Genomic DNA, 25,631 nt, shown 5'->3' with positions numbered 1-25,631 from the left:
TTCTATCGGGTTGAGGTCAGGACTCTGTGCAGGCCAGTCAAGTTCATCCACACCAGACTCTGTCATCCATGTCTTTATGGACCTTGCTTTGTGCACTGGCGCACAGTCATGTTGGAAGAGGAAGGGGCCAGCTCCAAACTGTTCCCACAAAGTTGGGAGCATGGAATTGTCCAAAATGTCTTGGTATGCTGAAGCATTCAGAGTTCCTTTCACTGGAACTAAGGGGCCAAGCCCAGCTCCTGAAAAACAACCCCACACCATAATCCCCCCTCCACCAAACTTTACACTTGGCACAATGCAGTCAGACAAGTACCGTTCTCCTGGCAACCGCCAAACCCAGACCCGTCCATCAGATTGCCAGATGGAGAAGCGCGATTCGTCACTCCAGAGAACGCGTCTCCACTGCTCTAGAGTCCAGTGGCGGCGTGCTTTACACCACCGCATCCGACGCTTTGCATTGCACTTGGTGATGTATGGCTTGGATGCAGCTGCTCGACCATGGAAACCCATTCCATGAAGCTCTCTGCGCACTGTTCTTGAGCTAATCTGAAGGCCACATGAAGTTTGGAGGTCTGTAGTGATTGACTCTGCAGAAAGTTGGCGACCTCTTCGCACTATGCGCGTCAGCATCCGCTGACCCCGCTCCGTCAGTTTACGTGGCCTACCACTTCGTGGCTGAGTTGCTGTCGTTCCCAAACACTTCCATTTTCTTATAATACAGCTGACAGTTGACTGTGGAATATTTAGGAGCGAGGAAATTTCACGACTGGATTTGTTGCACAGGTGGCATCCTATCACAGTTCCACGCTGGAATTCACTGAGCTCCTGAGAGCGACCCATTCTTTCACAAATGTTTGTAAAAACAGTCTGCATGCCTAGGTGCTTGAATTTATACACCTGTGGCCATGGAAGTGATTGGAACACCTGATTCCAATAATTTGGATGGGTGAGCAAATACTTTTGGCAATATAGTGTATATATATATATATATATATATATATATATATATATATATATATATATATATATATATAGAGAGAGAGAGAGAGATATGTGTAGATAGATAGATAGATAGATAGATAGATGTATGCATATATCTATATCTATATATATATATATCTTTATATATATCTATATATATATAGATAGATATATCTATCTATCTATCTATATATATATATATATATATATATATATATATATATATATATATATATATATATATATATATATATATATATATGCTTCTTTTTCTTACAGTGGAAAAATAGTTTTTAAAATAATTAGGATATTTGATGAGATTCTAAAGGTTTCGACAGAAGCTGGAGTCAGTGTTTCAAGAGCTGCTACCCATTAATGTATCTTGTTCATAGATTACAACCTGACCCAAGTATTAAGCTCATATTAAACTAGTAACTCTTTCAGAAGTGTCCTACATGGACTAAATTAAATGTGATTTGGATTGTTGATCACTGATTTAAAATCAGTATTCCACATGAGAGTACATTTTGCATTTTATTTGGTAGTCAAGCTTCCAGAATAAGGAGATACAGGTTGGAGGCAACTAAAGTACATAGTGAAGTTTCCACAGTCAGTTAAGATTTGCTTATCAGCTGATTTCGGTTTACCGTGTTTCAATAGTTTCAAAAACAGTCCAGCCATTTAGCAGGGCAATTTAGAGCATATTTATGGTAGATACTTGAGTCCGCAGATAACATTTATGTAGATACTGTTTTCATTTCCCAGCAGGACTTGGCGATTCTCTGCTTGTCCAAAAAAACACCTCCCTGCTTTAATCCACTGTTCTGGACAGAGCATAAAAACTCCCTGCCCTAAATCAGATAAAGAGTTTATGGTAGTAAAGGTGAATTGTGTACAATATTTATACAGGACACTAAAAAATTCCTCATTCTTGAATCTTTCCGTATCTCTTTGTTAAATCAGGAAAGGTCATAAAATATGTTAGATATTTAATCAAAGATGGGGAACTTTGACTGGGGTCAAATTGATCCCAAGGATAAAAGAAGGGTTAGCTGATGGTGGTCTTCTGCTGGAATGACCGATCTACTTTAAGGTTCAACATCCAATGCATTCTGAGATACTTTTGCACATTGCACACTGTGCCTTATTGTGCCTAGATCAGGGATTCCCAAGCAAGGGTACTAGTGCCCCCAGTGGTCCACCAATGCATTGCAAGGGGTACATAAAACATTTAATATTTTACCTCCCAGATAAAGAAATACAATAAATTGGGCTGCTCTGCAACAACCCAACTGCAAAATAAACCTATATTTTATCAACCAAATAGATAAAAAGAAAACTTTCTAATCAACATTTACATGATAACTTAAGTGGATATCAGTGCTGTGCACCTGCACCACTTCTCTGCAAGTGAGAGCAGGAAGACAGCACATTTTTTATTCTAATTGAAAACAATTACGTGTCTGAGCATTAAATATTCAAGTTAAAGAAATTAAATATTCTTAATTAAATATTATTTAGAAAATAATCTACACGTTTGGCCCAAGGGGTACTCCTTATATGATAAAATTGCCAAGGGGGTACACAAGACAAAAACCTTCCTAACACTGCCCGTTTACTAATTGTCACTCATCTTATCCACCTGCTCCGTCTGCTTTATATATAGCTCAGCTATCGTGGCCAGATCATTATTTTTTAGTTTGAGTCGGTGATCATTGCGGTTTTCCATAGTACGTGTTCTCGTTCTACAAGGCCAGTGGCGAGGGAGGGTTTTTAGAGTTGTCTTGTTTCCTGATCATGTCCTGGCTCTTATCCACTGAATGTGCACTGTTCCTGTTTTGGCTCAGTGGAGGGAGGTAGTTTTAAGTTCTTTAGTTTTCCTGATATCATGTCTTGTTCTGCCTCTCAACTACTGAGCCTACCTGTTTCCATCGAAATGTTTCTGCCTGAACTCGCTGTTGGACTCATGAAACCCTGAACCTGTGAGTGGCAATCTTATCCAGAGTGATCCGACAGTTCTTCAGAAAGTCTGTCATGCTTCCTGCAATGTTTGACTCTGCTAGGTCCATCTTGGCTGGTTCCTCCTGTCAAATATGGGTGGTGAGGTTGCTTGAGGACCCAGATGCTGAGACGAGTGAAGCAGAGATGAGTTCTGACAGATTTAATTGAAGAACACAGGCAAAAACAGAGGCACCAATCCAAAAATCCAACTTAAAATGTTAAACAAACCAAAAACCATGGAGACATCCGGGGAAAACGAGCATGAAGGAGAGCCAGGGAGAGACGAGGTGAGAAGACAATAACAGTGACGACAAGGGACCAGCACTGAGTGACTGCAGACGTGGAGTATTTAAGGGGAACAGAACAAAGGATGGACTAATGAGCTGAATAAGGAGCAGGTGTGGGTAGAACTGGCAAGAAGGAATCCAAGGGGAAAAAAACAAGCACAATGGGGCAACAGAGAGTAACAAAAGAATGCTCTAATATGATGGAAAATAAATCAACAAACAAAACAACTGATAACAGAAAACTGAAAACTCAGAGTCACAACAAATGGGAAGAACCATAACATTTGCTGGATAAAGTATTCTAATAAGAAAACAAAAGAGAAAGCATTTTGTTTACTCCCTCCCTCTCTCTGCAGTCCTAGGAGTGGCTTTTACTCTCTATATCAGCGGTTGTTCTACAATAGAAATTCTTTCTGCACTGTGAAGAAAATCGGTGCAGTCTTGAATGATTCAGTATGAAACAAGGTAAGACTTTCATGCCGACCTTCCAGTAAAGATGGGAATGACCATCTTCTATCATTAATGTACAGATGTTTTATATCTGAATGTCCCACAGACATTAAGTACTATGGGTTGAGGAACCAAGGAGCAACATGCTACCTGAACAGTATTCTGCAGGTTCTGTTTATGACCAAGGAGTTCAGAGAGGCTGTAGAAAGGTTGGTGAATCAATCAAACACCATTTTTTATGTTACAACATCTTCTTTATTTTATGGTAGCCTCTGTATCTCTGACAACTTTTTATTAACAGATGTCCTATAGACCATAAAGATCGCATTGATGTTCAACTGCATAGTTTGTTTGAAAGTTTAAAGGAAAGAACATCAGAAACCAGAGACGTAACAAGGAAGCTGGGGATAGAAAGAGGTAAATTATAAAATGCATTAAAGAATGATGAGCTTGTTTCTGGATTAGGGAGATAAATTAGAACTGGGATATTAAAATGTATAAGCAGCAGCACAAAGCCTGAAAAGCTTTAGAGAAAATAAAATGAACAGTACGATTCATTATAATTATTATAAAGATGCTGTGTTTCATAGATAATTGTTCCTCTATTCTCCCAGTGAATGAACAGTATGATGCTGGTCAATACTTTGAGAAGATTTTATCTATGGTCAGTGATGAAGCATCAAAGGTAAATGATTCATCAAATCACTGTGAGATCAGGATGGAGACCGAATTAGAGAATCTGCATTAAGTATAGATGCTTGTTTTCTATCAAAATGTGCTTTCAGGTATTTAAAGGACACCTGACCCACAGGACTGTCTGTGGTGGATGTTCTGCACATACTGAAGAAGATGCACCATTTTGGTATCTTTCTCTTCCACTGATGGATTCTAGTGATCAAAACTACAGTGTGGTGAGAAACAATCTGCAAACTCGAAACCATTTTATTCCAGAACAAACTCCAGTCATAAGTGTGACCTGGACTAGTCAATGATTTATGATAATATATTTGTAATAGCCAGAGTTGGCAGAATGTTTTATCTGATAGCTCCTGGTAAAAAAACAACCTTTTCAAAGTCAGTGTAAGTAATACAAGTGCTTTTTCAGGAGGACGCCATTAACGAGTTTTTAAAGGATGCAAAATTTGATGGAGAGGACCAGCTGTACTGTGATAAGTGTGGAGATAAACATGACACCACTGATGTAAGTAAATGGAAACTAGCTTTGTATAAGTGCCTTTTTACAAGGAGTCAAATATTTGAATAGAAATTGAATACTTAATAAAATGGGCATTAATTGAAGAAAGAGATTTTGACAACTTTATAAAAAATATTCAGACCCCATTGACCTGTACATATGAAACCATATAAATACATAAACCATATACAAAGATACAAACATCATTCCCTGTATTTAGGTCAGCTATGATTTCCACAGTAATTTATTTTTGTTAAACACCAAACATAATCACAGATTTTTTTTGAGATTAAGAAATGTATTACAATATCCAGTATAACACCATTTCCTTGTTGCTTACAAAGTTTCTGAGCGACAATGATCAAGGCTCTTATTTGTCAAGATTGCACACACACAAAAAACCGGTCCTAAAATTTTGTACTTAAGAAACCTGGCAGAGAGGCACATTTTGGGGGAAAAAAAACGACAATACAGCTGTAAGTATGAAGGATAAAAAGTGCCAAAATTAAATAAATAAATACAGCCTTAAATAAATAATTAAATGTGTCAATAATTCATTAAATGTGGAATTAAATAAATAAATGTGTCATTCATTAATTAAAACCACGTCACTAACATAAAGTGCCACAATTAAATAAATAAATACAGCGATAAACAATTAATTAAATGTGTAATTCATTAAATAAATAATGAATTAAATATATAAATATGTCATTAATTTAATACAATACGTCTTCATTTTATTAAAAAAATATATATAATTATTTCAGTGTGCATTTAATTATTTCATGGTCCTGTGTCGCAATGCATCAAAACCATTAAAAGAATCTGTCAAACTCACCCATCACAGTTAGGGGGCGGTTATCTAACACCTGATTGGTCACCCTGCACATTAAGGCGATTACAGAGACTGTAATCCACAGGTTGTGGACATACTCTTAGGCCCCGTCCACACGAAGTCAAAACGAACACGAAACGCTGATATTTTCCAAAACGTTTGTCGTAAAGACGGAGATGTAAAATAAATGTGATCGTCCACACGAATGCATGAAAACGCTGCAAAATGTATGCCAGGCCTGTAAGTGGTGCTGTGGTGCCAAAGCAAAAATAAGCGACGAAATGTTGGGCATGCACACTAATATTTATACATGGTTGCCCTGCGGGTCCATTTTCGTCGTTAAGTCAAATTCAGGTGCTGAACTATGTCGTCGATATTGCTCTGTTCTTCCTGGAGATATTCCAGAAGAAGAAGATTCTGTTGTAAGCCCGACAGCAGGGTGAGTAGCATGAGCAGCAACCATTCAACACAGTACGGCGCCATTGTTGTTGTGATACTGTGCCACGCATGCGTGTTTAGAGTCGACGCTATGACGCATGCGTGTAAAAAAAAAAAAATGCGGTTAGAGCTTAAAGATGGAAACGCGAAAACGGCGTTTCAAAATCTTCCTACTCTGAAGGCTGAATAAAAAAAAAGATCGTTTACAGACCCCCGAAACGCCGGCTTCGTGTGGACGAGAGGCTGGTTTGGTGAAAAATTTGTGCGTTTAGGCCAGGGTTCGGCTTCGTGTGGACGGGGCCTTATACAGTAGGTGGCGACTCGATTCGCGTTAACCCTGCCCCCTAACTTTGATGGGTGAGTTTGACAGATTCTTTTAATGATTTCGATGCACTGCACTGAAATAATTATATATATTGTTTTAATAAAATGAAGACATATTTTATTTATGTATTTATTTAATTCCACATTTAATTAATTATTGACACATTTAATTATTTATTTAATGCTGTATTTATTTATTTAATTTTGACACTTTTTATCCTAAGGTGTAGAAGTGAAGCCAGATTAAGTCTTCTCAGATGTTCAAGGTTATGTAAAATAGATGGATGACATTATAAGCATCCAATATCACAGTGTAACTAGTGCTTGTACTGATGAACCATTACTATTCTGAAAGATTTGTCAATTCATAAAAAGGAAGCTCAAATCCTTAATCAAAGCATAGGCAATTTTTAAAGGTTTTCTCACCATCACGTTTCTCTCCCCAGTCACCAAGAAGGTGCATCGTACCACAGATAAATACATAGACTATATTGCCAAAGGTATTATCTCACCTGCCTTGACTCACATATATATATATATATATATATAGATATATAGATATATATATATATATATATATATATATATACACTATATTGCCAAAAGTATTTGCTCACCCATCCAAATTATTGGAATCAGGTGTTCCAATCACTTCCATGGCCACAGGTGTATAAATTCAAGCACCTAGGCATGCAGACTGTTTTTACAAACATTTGTGAAAGAATGGGTCGCTCTCAGGAGCTCAGTGAATTCCAGCGTGGAACTGTGATAGGATGCCACCTGTGCAACAAATCCAGTCGTGAAATTTCCTCGCTCCTAAATATTCCACAGTCAACTGTCAGCTGTATTATAAGAAAATGGAAGTGTTTGGGAACGACAGCAACTCAGCCACGAAGTGGTAGGCCACGTAAACTGACGGAGCGGGGTCAGCGGATGCTGACGCGCATAGTGCGAAGAGGTCGCCAACTTTCTGCAGAGTCAATCACTACAGACCTCCAAACTTCATGTAGCTCAAGAACAGTGCGCAGAGAGCTTCATGGAATGGGTTTCCATGGGCGAGCAGCTGCATCCAAGCCATACATCACCAAGTGCAATGCAAAGCGTCGGATGCGGTGGTGTAAAGCACGCCGCCACTGGACTCTAGAGCAGTGGAGACGCGTTCTCTGGAGTGACGAATCGCGCTTCTCCATCTGGCAATCTGATGGACGGGTCTGGGTTTGGCGGTTGCCAGGAGAACGGTACTTGTCTGACTGCATTGTGCCAAGTGTAAAGTTTGGTGGAGGGGGGATTATGGTGTGGGGTTGTTTTTCAGGAGCTGGGCTTGGCCCCTTAGTTCCAGTGAAAGGAACTCTGAATGCTTCAGCATACCAAGACATTTTGGACAATTCCATGCTCCCAACTTTGTGGGAACAGTTTGGAGCTGGCCCCTTCCTCTTCCAACATGACTGTGCACCAGTGCACAAAGCAAGGTCCATAAAGACATGGATGACAGAGTCTGGTGTGGATGAACTTGACTGGCCTGCACAGAGTCCTGACCTCAACCCGATAGAACACCTTTGGGATGAATTAGAGCGGAGACTGAGAGCCAGGCCTTCTCGTCCAACATCAGTGTGCGACCTCACAAATGCGCTTCTGGAAGAATGGTCAAAAATTCCCATAAACACACTCCTAAACCTTGTGGACAGCCTTCCCAGAAGAGTTGAAGCTGTTCTAGCTGCAAAGGGTGGACCGACGTCATATTGAACCCTATGGATTAGGAACGGGATGTCACTTAAGCTCATATGTGAGTCAAGGCAGGTGAGCAAATACTTTTGGCAATATAGTGTATATATAGACCGCTCTTTCAGAAGCACATTTGTGAGGTCCTACACTGATGTTAGATGATAAGGCTTTGCCTGTAGTCTCGGCTGTAATTCATCCCAACAATGTTCTGTAGGTTTGAGGTCAGGACTCTGTACAGGCCAGTCAAGTTTATCCACTGAAGAATTCCAATCAATGTCCTTATAGACCTTGCTTTGTGCTCCGGTGCAGTCATGTTGGAAGAGGAAGGGGCCAGCTCCAAACTCTTTGCACAAAGTTGAGAGCATTCAATTGTCCAAAATATCTTGGTATGATGAAGTGTTCAGAGTTCCTTTCACTGGAGCTAAGGGGCCAGGCCCAGCTCCTTCATACATATATCCCCAGACCATAATCCCCCTCCACCAAACTTTATATTTTGCACAAAGTATTCTGACAAGTGCCGTTCTCCTGGCAACCACCAAACCCAGACTCATCCATCAGATTTCCAGATAGAGAAGTGTGGTTTTTAACTCCAGAGAACACATCTTTACTGCTTTGGAGCCCATTGGCAATTTGTTTTACACTACTGCATCCAATATATTGCAACTGGTTATGTATGGCTGGGATGCAGCTGCTCGGCAATGGAAACCCATTCCTTGAAGACCACAGGCCTTTTGTATTCACCATCGCTAAGGTCCTATATCATGCTTTTTTCTTTTAATCCTTCCAAAGTAAACTATAGTTATAAGATTAAATATTTACTTTGACACTGCAGAGTTTCAAAAATACACCATCTCTCACTGTGTGGGTGCCACACATTTCATGATGCCCCCATGTCAAACCACTTCTGTGGATTAAGCTCCTTTTTAAGTAGGTGGAACAAATTATGACACCTCTCACTCAACTAAAAAGCACATTTTGACTATTAAGACACCAGTTAAAACAACAAATGCTAGCTGTTGCTGCTCAAAGAAGTTGCTTTAACAGCCACTTCACCTTAACTTTGAGCAGAAATCAGCTTGTGTTTCTTCACATCTCTTATCACTGGTCTGAGTAAGCAGGCATGCTGTTCACTGGGCAGGGACACTACATTCAAGGTGGGATCTTCTTGGAGGGAGCAGGTAAATGCAGCTACTGAGATTTGCTATGGCCAGAGAGGGAGGAGCTGCTGCTCAGATGATGCTCATGTTTTTGAATAGCTCAGGAATAGCATTGTAACCAAGTCAAAAGATGAAAAAAAGTAGATATACAAATAAACATTGACTTTGTTGTCTCTATTTTACTCTCTGGCTAATTTTGACATTATGAACAGGATCACTGTTCGACTAGCTCTCACTTTCAGTCTGATTTCTTTAGATGTTGCTTCAATATTTTCACACAGTGTTTTTCAATACATGCATCCATTTTCTGACATGCTTAATCCCAAGCGGGGTCACGAGGGTTGCTGGTGCCTATCTCCAGCTGTCTACGGGTGAGAGGCGGGGTACACCCCGGACTGGTCGCCACTCCATCACAGGGCAAAAATAACCATTCACGCACACACTCACACAGTGTTTAATTTTAGTAAATACTTGTATTATTTATGTAAATATATGGTGTTAAAGGCATGTATGATGCTATGTTTCATGCAGAAACATGAACTAAAGCATCATCCAGAGGTTTTGCTGCTGCTGCTGAAGAGGTTTTTATACCAAGGCAGGTCATACATGAAAGACAGCCGTGTTGTTGACCTTTACTACACCATCAACGTACCTGGGGTATGCTTAAGTATACTTTTATTGTTGTCAATGTCCATTTCAATTTTCAGATAAATGTGTTTTTCATTGATCAGAATCAGACATATGAACTGTACGCGTTGGTGGAACACTTTGGGAATCTGAAAGATGGACATTATACAGCAAGAATCAAGCCTCGGGATGAAGACAGGTGGTTTGAGTTCAATAATTCCTGTGTTAAAATGGTGAGAATGATTGTCCTAAAAGAAAGCTTTTCTTATTACAAAGTCGACATTTAATGTTGTTATATCAAGTGACATCTAGTTGTTTCTTTTATGACAGCTTAAAAACCAGACGTTCCAACCAGAGAAATATGAGAAGTAAGTACCCTTTGTTTTGTTCTTCCATTTATTTGTTTTTTAATAAACTAAAATTAATTCTGTCTTCACAAGAACCCAGAGCGCCTATCTTCTATTTTACAGGAAGAAGGGTAAGAAGAAAACAGACTTTACAATGAATTTAACTAGGTCCATGTTGTAAATTTCTTCTTATTTACATTTCAGACACTGTTTCAAGAGATAAAGGAGAAGAAGATAATAGAAAACAGGAAGATGATGACCAGGCCAGAGTAAATAAACTGATTGAGGTGAATTCAGATAGCAGCATAATTTACAGTAATTTGGTCAACAAGGCTTTGCGGGGTTTTTTTCGCACTTGTTTTTGGATTACTGTGGGTTGTTATTATTGCCATGATGGTCTTTCCGAATTAATTCTGCCCTTGTGTTGCCTTTTCTTAGTAATGATTTTTTCTTTTAAACTTTATTGACATCTGCAATGACACAGATTCTAGGAGGGAATTCAGTTGCATAAAGTGTTAAATTAAGAGGTATAGCAGTAAGTACAAAACTACAAACGCAAGGAGACGAGAGAGTGCTAACAACAGAGGAGGTTACAGTATAACAACATTACATTGCAGGTTTTTCTGTGCCAATGACATTTAAGAGCACAAGACAGTCTTGAGCAACAAGGTTGTGTAAGGAAAATGTCTGTGTTTACCTCTTTAAGCTTTCTCTTTTATGATCTGCCATTTTGGGATTTTTCGTTCAGTTTAGCTTCACTTTGGGTTTTCAGTTAGGTTATTCTGTTTTCACTGTTAAAGGGTTATCTTTTTGGTTATATCCTATTCAGCAATCTTTTTAGCCTTTGCTCTAGTTTTATTTTCGGTCGTTCATTTTTTAGAGCTATCTTTAGGCTATATTTCCCAGTTACTCTCCATTGTCCCTTAGTGTCACCTGCCTTCCCATTTGTTTTCTTCTTGTTCATTCTCTGTGTTCCTGTTCCCACTCAAATCAATGGCTGCTGTATATCTGTGACAACTCATCTCTGCCTCAGCTCCTGCATTTTGGGTCTAGGTACAAACTTCACCATTCACTGAAATTATTTCCCAGATACTTTCCTGAGAGCAAACACTTTAAATAACGCTTTATAAGGTTTATGTATTAAGTGACTAGAAAACATGACGAGTTTTAAAGAACTGCACTGATACGACGGTATGATTAGACTCGCTTCATCAGAGTCAGCACAGGCCCGAATAACGGTTAAAGAAGCATTTTATACACAAAGCCTGAAACATCATCACATCATACATATGTTGGTACACTTGGAGACTTCACTGGCTCCAGCCATACAGTGTTAAAATATTACACTGTGTTCCAGATAAGAACCACTCCAAATGCAAAGTGAATGTACTCGCTGTTAACAATTATAGATTAGTTCCATCAGCATGTACTGTGATGCCTAGATAAGTGACTTGAGATTTTACAAGATTTTTTCTATGGTGACATCCTGGCAGGAATAAAGTGGTAGGAGTTCACTTTCTTTTCACATTTGCTTATAAACTAGAAGCAAGTGAGAACATTTAGAAAACGTGAAGGGCTCTCCTTATAATGTTTTTAGTTTTGAACAATATCACCATGTCATGAGCAAACTGGCTACATTTGTATTCTTCATTAAATAAGTCAATACTTTTAAGTTGGATGTTTAATGACTTATTAAGCTAAAGCTCGAGAACATAAACTATTTGTGAGATATTGGACATCTATCATTTATCTGTTAGGTCAGATATCAGATTCTATGCTGTAACATAGCTTTTTTTTACACTTGCTGTTGATTCCTTAAAGAAGCTTTGAAGCCAGTGAGTCATGGGGAGGTTTCCAGCCTAAACATCTATTTTCTTTGCCACTGTCAGACCTGCCAACTAGATTTTATGTGTTTTTCCCCTCCGAGCGAGAGCTGGGGTTCATCATTCAGAAGGTTTATAGCTGGTTCCAGTTGTATCTGTACCCCTGTTAGCTCTGCTGTTGTGTTAATTTCCTTTTCCCATAACTCCAAAAATCCCCTGACATTCCCATACAACATGTGGAAAAGAGCCCAAGGTTCCCTAGAAGCAAAATAAGCAATATGGGTCTCTAAGTTAATGCCATTTGATGTGTAATTTTAGGTGTTAGGTATGCTATGTTACAGAACTTCAAGGGTATATATTGATGATTAGGGTTTTTGATGCTTCCATAACATTATCCCAAATCCTGTTCCAGTCTATTTTGCCCCTAATCTGATAAATCCCTCTCCCAGTCTTTCATTCCTGAAATTGGCAAAACACCCGCTAATCTCCAGATTTTTAAGTGAAGAAAAAGGTAAGCATGAGTGGGGGACTTTTTTCAGCTAATACAACAGTTAAACCTGTCATTAGTATGCAGTAAATTATTTTTCCATGCTGTGTATAAACGTACATCAGCATCAGGATGTTTAGCAAACCAGCAGCGAGACGCAAATAAACCTTTAAGTCTTTCCTGAACAAACCTTGTAAGTTGTGTAATGTATGCAAATTAGATTTTTTAGTTAAATGATAACAAGGTTTAGTTATTCTTGGAATAAACCCAGCCCTCCTTCATTCCTGGGTAGACTTTGTGCTCACAATTACTCTCCACATATTTAAAATTAGTTTTTTGGTCACAGTAGAGAGAGGAGAGATAGAGAGATCTGATTGGTCAAGAGGTGGACAGCACCTGACCACATGAGCATCATCAATATTACCAAAACATTTGTACAGAATCTTATTATTCCATGTAGAGCAGGTCACATATTGATCCAAGTTAGGCAGATAACTAGAAACATCACAGCAATTAAAATCCCCAATAAGAAAAGCCGGGTTCTCAGCGGATTGACACTATACCTCATTATAGCTGTCAGTTATGCACTCGACTGCTAGAGCCTAACTGGACCAGCTACACAGAGCAGAACCTGTCCAACATCCGTAGGAAGATAAAAGTACATAGAATGACAAAGTCAGGATCTCAGAGTGGTTAAAGCAGTCAGCTTCACATACCATTACATTGGATACCCGGCTGTTTGCCACAAACATGCATAATCCACCTCCAGTGCTTTGCCCGTGCATTTGGGGTCTCTGTCATAGCGCACCACAGTATAATTCAGGTCGGCAATGCTGTCATTCTCCATAAGCCAGATTCCACAAAGAATGTTAGATTGGCTCTTTAAAGTATCTGTCATATTTGACAAAACAGGAAAGTTGCTCCATCTTTTTCCCTATGGATCGCTCTTTGGATAAAGTTACCGGTATCATCAGGAGTAGAAAACCGGAAAGAAAAAAAAAAAAAGAAAACCGCATCCTCTTCATTTAAGCCAGGTCTGGATTACCCCTCTTTTATTGTTTGCTATTTTTAACATGACTTTGTTGCTGTTCTAACACATGCAGAGCAAATATTGTATATAAAAGGCACTTAGTTATCATTGACTCTTCTATATATTAAAGGTTTAGTTTTTTGAAATTGTACAACCTTAACATATCAGCCTAAATACTAGAAATAACATTGTTTACAGGAAAGTGAACAACACGTGCAACGAGATCACATAAGCAGCCAAGAAAAGCATTTTATAATGACTCATATCTTATTTTCTGTTGGCTTTAGAAATTCACACAAAGCAAATAGAAGTTTTCTTTGCAATTACAATAGTAGCCATTCAAAATGTCCCCACTTTTCTTGATGGGTCCTTGACTGGTCCACTTTTTAAACATCAATCTTTATACTGAAATATCTTTTCTGTTATGATTTGTGGACATTAAGATCAGAAGAAAAAAGACATCTCCAGACCCTGTAATTCAGTGAAAGGGTGGAGTCAGAGTAAAAAAATATGCACGTCCAGGAGAAGGAGTGGGTCATTCCAATGGCTGCTACTTTATGCTGCCATTGATAGTCTCAAAGTCTATTGATACCTTTTACACATCTTAACACAATATGTCTCTCATTTCAAATTATATACTTTTTTATTTATTCTTTATTCCATGACAGGATCAGCTAAAAAGGGGCTCTCTGCATCTACCTATTTCAAAATTTGCCCAGGTCATCCAGCGACCACCTCTTGATATGAACTGTCCCCAGTTTCTTGTAAACCATGACGTCCTTCTCTTCAGATCACCCATGAATCATTTTCAGATGCCTTTTGATGTAGTTCATGGACCTGCTGTGCTGGCAGCTCTTGTTAATGGGGAACATGCAGAGGATTTCATTCCTTCCCATCTACCTCTCTCACAGGAAGAACTTGAGCAGCCAAAGTATATGGTACCTTCTCAGCAACTTCAGACTTCTCCAAAAATATCCTTTTCAGTATCAGAAGTTCCACCCATTCTGTGTATATCTCTAAAGACAGTGAATAGGTGTTTGCATGAAAATGGGATCCCAATAAAGCAGTGTTATAGCACCCTGACTGATGAAGAGCTGGACAGTTTATTCTGGCCCATAAAAGCCATAATTCCTAATATTTGGTTTGGGGTGACAAAAGGGATTCTCCAATTCATGGGCCACCATGTACAGTGGAACAGAGTTTCAACATCAATGCATCGTTTCGACTCTGGTGGTGTGGTGAAAAGAATGGCAGGACTTGGATGTGTTGCCAGAAGAACTTATTCGGTTCCCGGTTCTCTTCACCTGCTTCACATAGACACTAATCATAAAATCAAAAGGTGTAGTAAAATCGTCTTGTCAACATAATCTTAATCATGCAATACATTATTAAAATCAATTATCCTTCAGTGTGATTTCTTATTTTCTCTTTACAGATATTGTCTGGTGATATTTGGAGGACTAGATGGCCATTCCAGAAAAGTATGTGTTTTCCTTATTACTGACAGCTTATAGCTGTTTAGTTAGGACATTCTTCTCATATCAGACATTTGTCCTAGACTATTAAATGTTTCCTATTAAAGGTTATCTTATTGGCTTTTTATTTGCTTTTCTTAGAATAAAATTCAAATTCTCAAAACTACTTGTCCAAACTTAAATCATTTTGTCACAATCGTTGTCCTACACAGTCATGCAGCAGTGTTTTCTTGTTTGTATCATAATGACATAGTCTTAAAAAATTTACAGTAAAAGAAAAACTAAACTTTATGAATGTTGTACCACTGATCTTGTCTTTATGCATAGTTTACAACATTACAACCTTCTAGAGCGGAGGTCTTCAACAGGGGGTCTGCGACCCCTGGGGGGTCCACGGAGGTACTGCATGGGGGTCATGAAAGTTCCAGTTGATTAGACTTTTTTTTAAATATTCCCCTCTGTGATATTTTCCACTAATTGAAATGTCTTTAAATCCACATTAACATGAATTCAACACACTGTAATAAACAGATAAATGGAGGCAGAAGATGTCTTTCAGTCATCAATGCACACATTAAGCGACACACAGGATCTCTTTCAAGCTGGGCACCGTTTCATTCACAACACCTGTCCCATCAACAAGGAATCAGAATCAGAAATACTTTAATAATCCCAGGGCAAAATTACTTGTGTTAAATTACTCCATATGTAATAGAGTGACTATAGGACCAGTTTAATATAACACTATTTCATACCATATATATAATATTAGGGGGTCCCCGCTCCATCTCCCAATCAGTTTGGGGCAGACTCGGAATAGTAATCTTTGATACTGGGCATTTGGTCCTAATTTCAGCGTGCGAGGGCCAGCCCTCCTTAAATAATACCAGCCTCAACACTCTCTGGCCGAAGCACCTACCTATGACAGTAAATAACTCAAAGAGCTCAAGAAGTAATACAATATTAACTATCTATGTGATGCATGCAGTATAAATAGGCCTTCATTGGCATATAGTGTAATTTTCTATTTCTTCAAACTGTAAAATCCTTGCAAAATCTAAATTATAATAAAACTAAAATGCTTTCTTTAAACCAAAGTACGATGTTCCTCTTATACTTGGCGAATTTATGTTTGAGTATTTTAAGTGGGGCGGTGTAGATGGAAACATGCCAAGGCCGAAAAATCGTTCCCAGTCCCAGCCCGGTTTGGGGGTCCTTTGCCTGGAAAATGTTGAAGACCCCTGTTCTATTGTGTTAATTAACTCAGAACGTTAGACCCAAAATTCAGGGCAAGACAGGCAGTGGGAAAGTTCAAAGCATTTATTTTAAACAAGGATGAACGCGGGATTGCTCGTGTGCTGCGGGTTTCAAAACGAACTACTAGTTTAAAGAACGAGAGAGGATTTTGCAATTAAGTCATTGTGTTTTGGTATTTATACAAATTTTTTTGAGAAATAAACGTAATTTTTTGGCCAATGTCAAAGGTGATTTGAGAACCGCACCAAAGTCACAAATAAATACTGTACCAAACACGATTCATGGGTCAAAATTTCAACAATTTTATGACTACAAATGCTATAAACTAGCACTTTATCTAGTTTCAAGACGGTTACTATTTCAAGACAGAAGGATGGATGTCTTTCAAATGATCAAATATTATGGTGTAATTTCTTCAGATGTACATAAATATTTCCAATTTCTTCTGTTGTATCAATATTCTCTATATGTATTCATTTAACATATTTAAAATCCAATTTCTGTGCTGCAGATACTGTATTTAGTTGCTCCCAACAACAAAGTGTCCACTGCATTTGGTTTCTTCCAGGAGTCTACACAAAAGTATGGCAATCTGCTGAGGTGAGATTGCTATGAATAATTTATTTTTCATGGCCTTCAGCAATAGAAATTTGATAATGCATTTTAGTATATTTTTGCATACATTGGTCGTCTACAAGACAGCAGCATATGTCAAACACACTGCACATTTTGAAAATAGATAACTCATGTCAATCAAATACTCTACAAAATTAATTTGCCAACTCCTTATATTTGGGTGCCGTGTTAACTCTCTCCCTCTGAAATATTGTATTGTTGAATTATGGGTTATCCAATGCAACCACACATCTTCATTACGCTGTGTTAGTTTGCATATTGTTCACACCAATGGTTACTAGATTTTTTAACAAGTTGTTGGTTAGTTCAACATTTACAATCAGTCTTTGCACTTTAAACAGTTGGATTAAAATATTTTTATGAGCCACTCCAATATGAGCATGAAAAAATAAAACATTGTACATTTTTTATATGCCATCAAATTATTTTGTTTTTCTTAGAAATTAAAAATGTTCATGCATTGCATCTACTGCTGAATTTATATAATTCAAAATATCTGTCCCTCTATACTGATAACTTGTCTACATTTCAGAGTGCAAGGAGACCATGAAGTGGAAAATGTTGGCATCACAAGATGCATGTTTGCTGTCAGAGGCTGTGGAAATGGAAGTTTCCTGTCTGGAAAAAGTGTTCGGAACAAAAGGTATTTTAATCTTTCGCATTGGGCATTTCCTGATAACCTTATTTTTACTCATCCTATGCATTTTTCTCTTGTACAGAGTGGAGCGCTTGTGGCGGGACATCTGGATGTGTGTTTCGATTGTTTATGGTAAAACCCTTCACAGTCTAGAAGAGGAAATACTTCTAGATCCTTGTGACGCAATCCAGATGTTTTGTTCTTAATGTGTTTTTCTCCCACGTCTGAAAGCAGATTTGGATCCCTATAAGTTGGGCTTGGATTATCATCATTTAAGGAAAAAGCAAAATCTCCCTCAACAACAGCTATGGACAGGAGGACTCCTCCAGGAACCACTTCCTGCTCCCCAACAAGCAGAGCTAGAAAATGGCAAAGGCAACTTTTAGGCAGATATGCCCCTCATGGGTATTTGGCCTACAATGTATACTTGCACAATCTACATATAAAGATCACATAAGTCACAATAAAGCCTTACATTTCTGATTTGATTGTTGGTGATCTTTATCAGTTTATTTATAATTATTTTCCCTTTAAAGTTATTTTGGTATTTACTCCACCATCACTTATGATTTGTTCCTAGGACATACAGGATGAGGATGATGACATCACTGTCCATGAGCCAAACATGACAGGAATAGATATTCCATCAGTGGACTATCCTCTGTCAGAGCAGAGCATCAATGGGCTTAGGGACACCACTGATATCACTGGACCTTCACAATCAGGGCCATGACATCTATGATTTGAATATAACCACATGGCCTAATTGTTGGAAATTTTAAATTGAAAACCACTTAAGCCCAAACAGCTCAAGTAATATTCAGTTACATTAATTCATTGCATGATGTTTAACTGTTTCTTTAGCAAAGGGCTCTTTTCTACCGGTCTGATTGGTCTTTCAGCAATAAAATACTTTGAATGTCAAAATGTATGTACATAACATGCTGATGTTTGATCAAATGTGCTTTTTTCTGTTTTATCTTTTTTTTTTGCCACGGATGGAGGCAGGGCTAGAAAAAGATGCGGCTGTGTATGGCAAATAAAATCCTACCAGAGTTCTTGTACTTGCATGCTGGTCACAAAACTATCACCATAAACATATGTACAATAAAAACCTAGGTTGACTGCTAAAACAATATATTGTTGAATTAATGCTACTGTGCTTTTAACAGCTTTATCAAACTCCTGTTTTGAATTACATAACCATTGTAAGGCCCTTTTTTGCCCTAGTTTGTCCATAACACATTTATTCATAAACAAGGCAAAACAGGAAAGTTAATTCAAGACTACCAATACTTAAGTCACGGCTTTATGAAACTCCTGCCTGAGACAAAAAACCTTGAGAAGCAGTCCTCTAAACTGGTCATGCTTTGCCATATGTTTGACATGGAGCTCTGTGGTCTTTGAACATGCAGATACAGCTGGATAGCAAATGCTGTGAATTCCAAATTCAACACTGTAATCAAGGTTGAATTAGACTGTTATAACAAAATCCTTATTTTTAATCGTATCATTGACGATTTAAATTTTGCGACATATATTCAGATATTAACTTTTCAAGATGTTTTTGAATGTGGATCGTGTCACTAAAACTAGAAATAAAAATCTTACAGAATCTAGTCTACCTAAAAAAACAAAACGATAGAACAGCCCACTTACTCAGGTATTTTCTAACATTGGTTGTTAGTTTTTCTCTACTGCATAAAAGAGCTGTATTGCTTTAGGAATCAGGTTGATCCAAGGTAATGGATTCGATTGGTAAATTTACTGAAAATGACCAGATTATCAAATTCTATGGAGCATTTGCTGCTAATCATCATGGTTTCTGAATTATTTGTATTAACCTTGTATCACAACACAAAGCTATATTCAATTAGTTATTATACGGTGCGGGAATAGAGGTGATCGTGTGATCAATTTAGAAAATATCATCAGCGATATTCTTTTTTTTCATAGTTTTGTGTTTTAAACCTCTTTGTCCGGCATATAACTCAATGTTTGCCTTAATTTTATAATAGCCCAAAGCCAATCTCAACATTAAACTAACAGATTACATCAATACATAACAATTATGGATAACTTCTACACAACGTACGGAGACTTAAGTGTCTTATTGCTTGTTACAGTACCAGTCCAGTGGTACCTCAGGTTCCTGACAGCTCCTCCAGGGTAATCCCTAATCATTTTTAAAGATCTTTACATCTGGCTGACAAATAAATGTTTCTGTTCAGCAAGTATCTAATTTCTATCTCATGGAAAAGTGTGTCTCTCTCATGCCTCTGTGTTGTATCTTCATTGTTTCTTTTATGGCCTTCCACTCCTGATGACCTCTTTTCAAATTGTCTGAACACACTTTTCAGCTTTTGAATTTTGTTCTCTAAACTTCTTAGAAATTGGCTTGTCTTTCATTGTTTTCTTTTTGTTGGTTCTCCTGTTTCTCCAATATGTGGCTTTCAAAGTTAGCTGTGTTAACCATGTTAGTATTCTCACTGCAAGACATGGCCTGTAGCAAAGTTGGCTGCTTTAGATTGTCAATTCTTTCTGTCTTAGTTTTTTTTTTTGGATTTCTTCTCACTAGCAATGTTGCAATGTCTGTTTCTACTGCTTTGCATTTCAATCAATGTTTTGTTAGGTTCTAGCTACAACCATTTAAATACATACCAGAATATCTGCTCCTTATTCACTACAGATATTATACCACTGAAGCGGTTATATAGAGTGACCATATTTTCATTTGGGAAAACCAGGACACCTTGTAGCGGGGGGGGCTGGGGGTTGGGATCTCTGTTCCCATTCATAGATATGTCTGTGGCATGCACTCACTTAACATAGACCTACGTAATCCTACAATAACATGATATTTACAGTTGATTTGTTAAAAAATGCTTTTCAGTAAAAGTCAACAGCAATAACTCCAATAACAAATGATAATTTCAATCAAAATGTATTTATTAAAAATGCTTAACAATTCCTGTAATGAATGAATAGCACAATGAAAGAAATAATGTCTCATCTAAACATCCCTCACTTAACAATAAAAGTTAACAATAACTCTCAACTCCCAATAACAGATGATACTCAGCCTCAGCAATGAACGAAATAATGTCTGTTCTGTAGGCTATTGGAAAAAAGAAATTAACAAATGAGCTAATTAACAAAAAATACCTCTTGTGTAGCAAAAATTATTCAAAATGTACCAAAAACGAACAAACATATCAATAGACTATCTTTACTTTCGGTGTCCAGGTGGCTTTTCAGATCCCTTACACGTCCATTGGACACCGAGACATATGTGCCTGCTTGGCACACTGTGCACAAGGCCTCCCGTTTGTCTCGACCCCGTCTGAAAGCGGGGAAACTCTTTTGTGAATCGTCGGTAAACATACATTTGCGCTTTTGCATGTTGTTGGCGTACTGACAGCCACGCAATCTATATTCTGATTAAGAACAGGGCTGCCAGCACTGACGCGGCTCAGGGATTACATCACATGCAGTGTCTTGCGCAGTGCCCTAGCGCCTGTGAATTTAATGGTTCAATTAAGGTAATTTAAAAATTCAGGACATTTCCTCACTTTCTAAAAAAAAATCTGGAACGCCCGGGACAGGACGTGAAATACGGATATGTCCCAGGAAATACGGATGTTTGGTCACTTATCACAGTTTGTGATAACTTATCACAGTTTAATCTGACATCATGAATTTTCAAAGACCAAGTGTAAATGTCAATTCTTTCTTTATAAGCGGAATTTATGTTGTTTCTGGTACTGTGCAGTAGGGCATGCTGTAGCTCAGTTGGCATTAAGATTATGTCTAAATAATTTTAATAACAAATTAAGGAGCAGCTCTTTTATTTATACACAATATTCGTATCAATTTGTATTATGGCTGAATTTAGGGAAATCAAACAATGAGTGTTGATGTTGCAGCACAGGTTGATAGAGAAGCAGCCTCAGGTAAGATTTTAGTATCAGTATTTAGTTCAGTATGAATAATTGGATTTTGTGATTTTTTTTATAAGCTCACAAATGATGCAACATGAATTTTGGTATACCTGTTACTGATTAGCATATTTGTTAAGTTGGCTGTTATCTCCACTACAGATGTATTATGTAATAGATGTGTTCGGAATGTTACAATAAATAGGGCTGCAACTAAGAATTATTTTGCAAATCGATTAATCTGTCAATAATTTTTTTCAATTAAAAATCGGATACCCAAAGGTTCCTTAAAGAATATTTTTTACGACAGATACCCCGATGAAACTAAAACTGTTCTTCTTGAGGAGTTCTGGAAGAAGAATATTGACAGACAAAAATATTTTTTTTTTATCTTAAATGCAAAAGGTTTATATATTATATAATCTTGGTATAATTACTGCTGTAAGTGGCTTGTTCTGTAGCTATAAGCATTTTTTTTATATTCAGATTACGTTTTAGAGTCTCTATACTGCAGGTAATGATCAATCAATTAATGAATTAGTTGACGATTATCTAAATGATCGATTAATATTTTTTTTTTATAAAATACATGAAACGTGCTACACAGAGTAACTACAGCCCAAATGTACAACATGTATAGTGAAGTTAATATTTTAAATGCTCAGCGTCAATTCCTCTTTGTCATGATTGGTACACTGGAGTGACCCAATTATGCAGAACACCACGAGACTGAAACAGTTTGTAAAAGTTTAACAGAGTTTAATTCAATTCAATTCAATTCAGTTTATTTATATAGCGCCAAATTCACAACACATGTCATCTCAAGGCACTTTACAGTTCAACCAGATCATACAGTCAAATTGATACAAAGTTTTCTATCTAAGGAAAACCAGTTGATTGCATTGACTCATTGACTCAAATACAATCCCCCACACTAAGCATGCTTGTAGCGACAGTGGAGAGGAAAAACTCCCTTTTAACAGGAAGAAACCTCCAGCAGAACCAGGCTCAGTGTGAGCGGCCATCTGCTGAGGCCGACTGGGGTTCAAGGAGACAGAAGCAGAGATACAAAAAGCAGCTGTAAAAGGCGGCCCCGTCCAGGAAACACACAGCCAGGCAGACGAGCTCCAAGGCAGCTCCCATGCCAGAGGACGAAGAGAGCACATCCACTCAGTCACGGTCAGAGAAACAGGACCACACTGGAAAACAGGCCGATCTCCAACATCTATTAACAAGGGTGTTGATAGAAGCAGCACAGCTGATGTTTTTTTTCCAGGATGACGTCACAGCCAAACAGGAACAGACGAGGCAAAGCTACTCTGAGGAAAAGCAGAGAGAGCAGAAGGTTAGAGATTGAACTAACAGATTCTGCAGAATAGGAGAACAGAGAGAGAATGAAGCAGAATGATGAAATGGGGGTCCCTATGTCCTCCAAAAGTCTAAGCCTATAGCAGCATAACTATAGAGATAGCTCAGGATAACCTGAGCCACCCTAACTATAAGCTTTATCAAAAATGAAAGTTTTAAGCCTAGCCTTAAAAGTAGACAGGGTGTCTGCCTCACGGACTAAAACTGGTAGTTGGTTCCACAGGAGAGGAGCCTGATAACTAAAAGATCTGCCTCCCATTCTACTTTTAGAAATTCTAGGAACCACTAGTAAACCTGCAGATTGAGAGCGAAGTGCTCTGTTAGGAACATAAGGAACAATCAGATCTCTGATATAAGATGGAGCTTGGCCATTTAAGGCTTTATATGTGAGAAGAAGGATTTTAAATTCTATTCTTGATTTAACAGGAAGCCAATGAAGAGAAGCCAGGATAGGAGAGATATGATCTCTCTTTTTTATTTTCATTAGAACTCTGGCTGCAGCATTTTGGATCAGCTGAAGGCTTTTAACTACAGTTTGTGGACTTCCTGATAGTAAAGAATTACAATAGTCCAGCCTTGAAGTAACAAATGCATGGACTAGTTTCTCAGCATCACCCCTGGACAGGATATTTCTAATTTTTGCAATGTTCCTCAGATGAAAGAAGGAAATTCTAGAAACCTCTTTGATATGGGATTTAAATGACATGTCCTGATCAAAAATAACACCAAGATTTTTTACTTTATTATCTGAAATCAGTTTAATCCCATCCAAATGAAGTGACTGGCTAATCAGTTTCTTTTTCAGAGACTCTGGTCCAAAGACTATAACTTCTGTTTTGTCTGCATTCAGAAGCAGAAAGTTAAGAGTCATCCAGGTTTTTATGTCTTCAAGACATGCCTGTAATCTATGTAATGGGTTAGCTTCATCTGGATTTATAGACAGATATAGCTGGGTATCATCAGCATAACAGTGGAAATTAATCCCATGCTGTCTAATAATTCTACCAATTGGGAGCATGTATAAAGTAAAGAGAATTGGTCCTAGCACTGATCCCTGTGGTACTCCACAGGTAACCTTTGAGCGTGTTGAAGATCTATCATTAACATGAACAAACTGAATTCGATCAGATAGATAAGATTTAAACCAGTCTAGTGCTGTTCCTTTAATTCCAACAAAATATTCAAGTCTTTCTAAAAGAATATTATGGTCAACTGTATCAAATGCAGCACTAAGATCCAACAGGACGAGCACAGATACAAGTCCATTATCTGAGGCCATGAGAATATCATTAGTGACTTTCACCAGAGCTGTTTCAGTGCTATGATGAGCTCTAAAGCCAGACTGAAACTCTTCAAAAAGTTCATTATGGTGGAAGTGATCGCAAACTTGTTTGGCAACTACTTTCTCAAGAATTTTGGATAAGAAAGGAAGATTGGATATAGGTCTATAATTGACCAAGTCATCTGGGTCAAGAGACGGTTTCTTAAGCAGAGGTTTAATTACAGCAATCTTAAAAGCTTTAGGTACATATCCCTGTAACAGAGATAGATTAATCACATCTAAAATGGAGGAGGAGATCAAAGGGAATACCTCCTTAAATAACCTGGTTGGAACTGGATCTAACATACAAGTTGAAGGCTTAGATGAGGACAATAATTTTGCTAATTCAGAGACTTCAACTGGATCAAAGCAGTCTAAACCCGGTTCAGATTCCATGACTACCTCAGGTACAATCGCGGATAGAGGAGTGCTTATGATCTTATTTTTAATAAGATCAATCTTATTTATAAAGAATCCCATAAAATCATTGCTGCTAAGAGCAGGTGGAATGGACGGTTCAACAGAGCTATGGCTCTGGGTGAGTTTGGCAACTGTATTAAAAAGAAATCTAGGATTATTCTTATTCTCCTCTATTAATGAGGAGAAGTATGCTGCTCTTGCTTTACAAAGGGTCCTCTTATACAACAGTAAACCATTTTTCCAGACTAGGAAGGACTCTCGCAGGCCTGTGGAGCGATATTTTCTCTCCAGTTTCCTAGCATTTTGCTTCAAAGTACGCAGCTCTGCATTAAACCAAGGAGCAAGCTTTCTATTTTTAACGGTTTTCATTTTCAAAGGAGCTGCGTTGTCTAAGGCAATACGCAGAGAACTAGCAACCCCATCAACAAAATCATCAACCTGTGAAGGGGAATAAGCTAAGCTTTTGCACTCTGCAGCACTGCTCAGTGACACAGAGCAGAGAGAAAGTGAAGCAGATTCTTTAAAATTTATAACTGCACTATCTGATAAAGATCTACTAAAATTGAACCTTCTTTTGGGGGAGGAGAACTCTGTTAAAGTAATCCTGAAGGTTATTAGAAAGTGGTCAGAGAGGACAGGGTTGTGAGGAAATACTGTTATTTCTTCACATTCTATGCCGTATGTCAGCACAAGATCCAAAGTATGAAGATGAGAATGCGTGGGACTATTCACATTTTGAACAAAGCCAATAGTGTCTAAGATAGCATTAAAGGCTCCTCTTAAGCTATCGCCTTCAATGTCAGCATGGATGTTAAAATCTCCCACTATGATGACCCTGTCAGTATTTAATACCAAATCAGAAAGGAACTCTG

General features: G+C 38.0%; 1 protein-coding gene across 1 annotated transcript; it reads left to right on the top strand.

Moving 5' to 3' along the window:
* Window positions 1-3,702: 3,702 nt before the first annotated feature.
* On the top strand, window positions 3,703-18,445 carry LOC119773345 (ubiquitin carboxyl-terminal hydrolase 21-like). The gene is made up of 6 exons (XM_038270310.1): window positions 3,703-3,734; window positions 3,826-3,928; window positions 4,021-4,136; window positions 4,334-4,404; window positions 4,505-4,630; window positions 18,293-18,445. Exons 1-6 carry the CDS (start codon window positions 3,725-3,727, stop codon window positions 18,443-18,445), a joined length of 579 nt encoding a protein of 192 aa, XP_038126238.1. The 5' UTR covers window positions 3,703-3,724.
* Window positions 18,446-25,631: the final 7,186 nt, after the last annotated feature.

This window comes from Cyprinodon tularosa, unplaced genomic scaffold (genome assembly GCF_016077235.1).
Source record: "Cyprinodon tularosa strain WSP-4 unplaced genomic scaffold, ASM1607723v1 ctg76, whole genome shotgun sequence".
In the NCBI taxonomy this organism is placed as follows: Eukaryota; Metazoa; Chordata; class Actinopteri; order Cyprinodontiformes; family Cyprinodontidae; genus Cyprinodon; species Cyprinodon tularosa.
The sequence above is the reverse complement of the archived record's forward strand: the minus strand, read 5'-3'. Positions and strand labels throughout refer to the sequence as shown.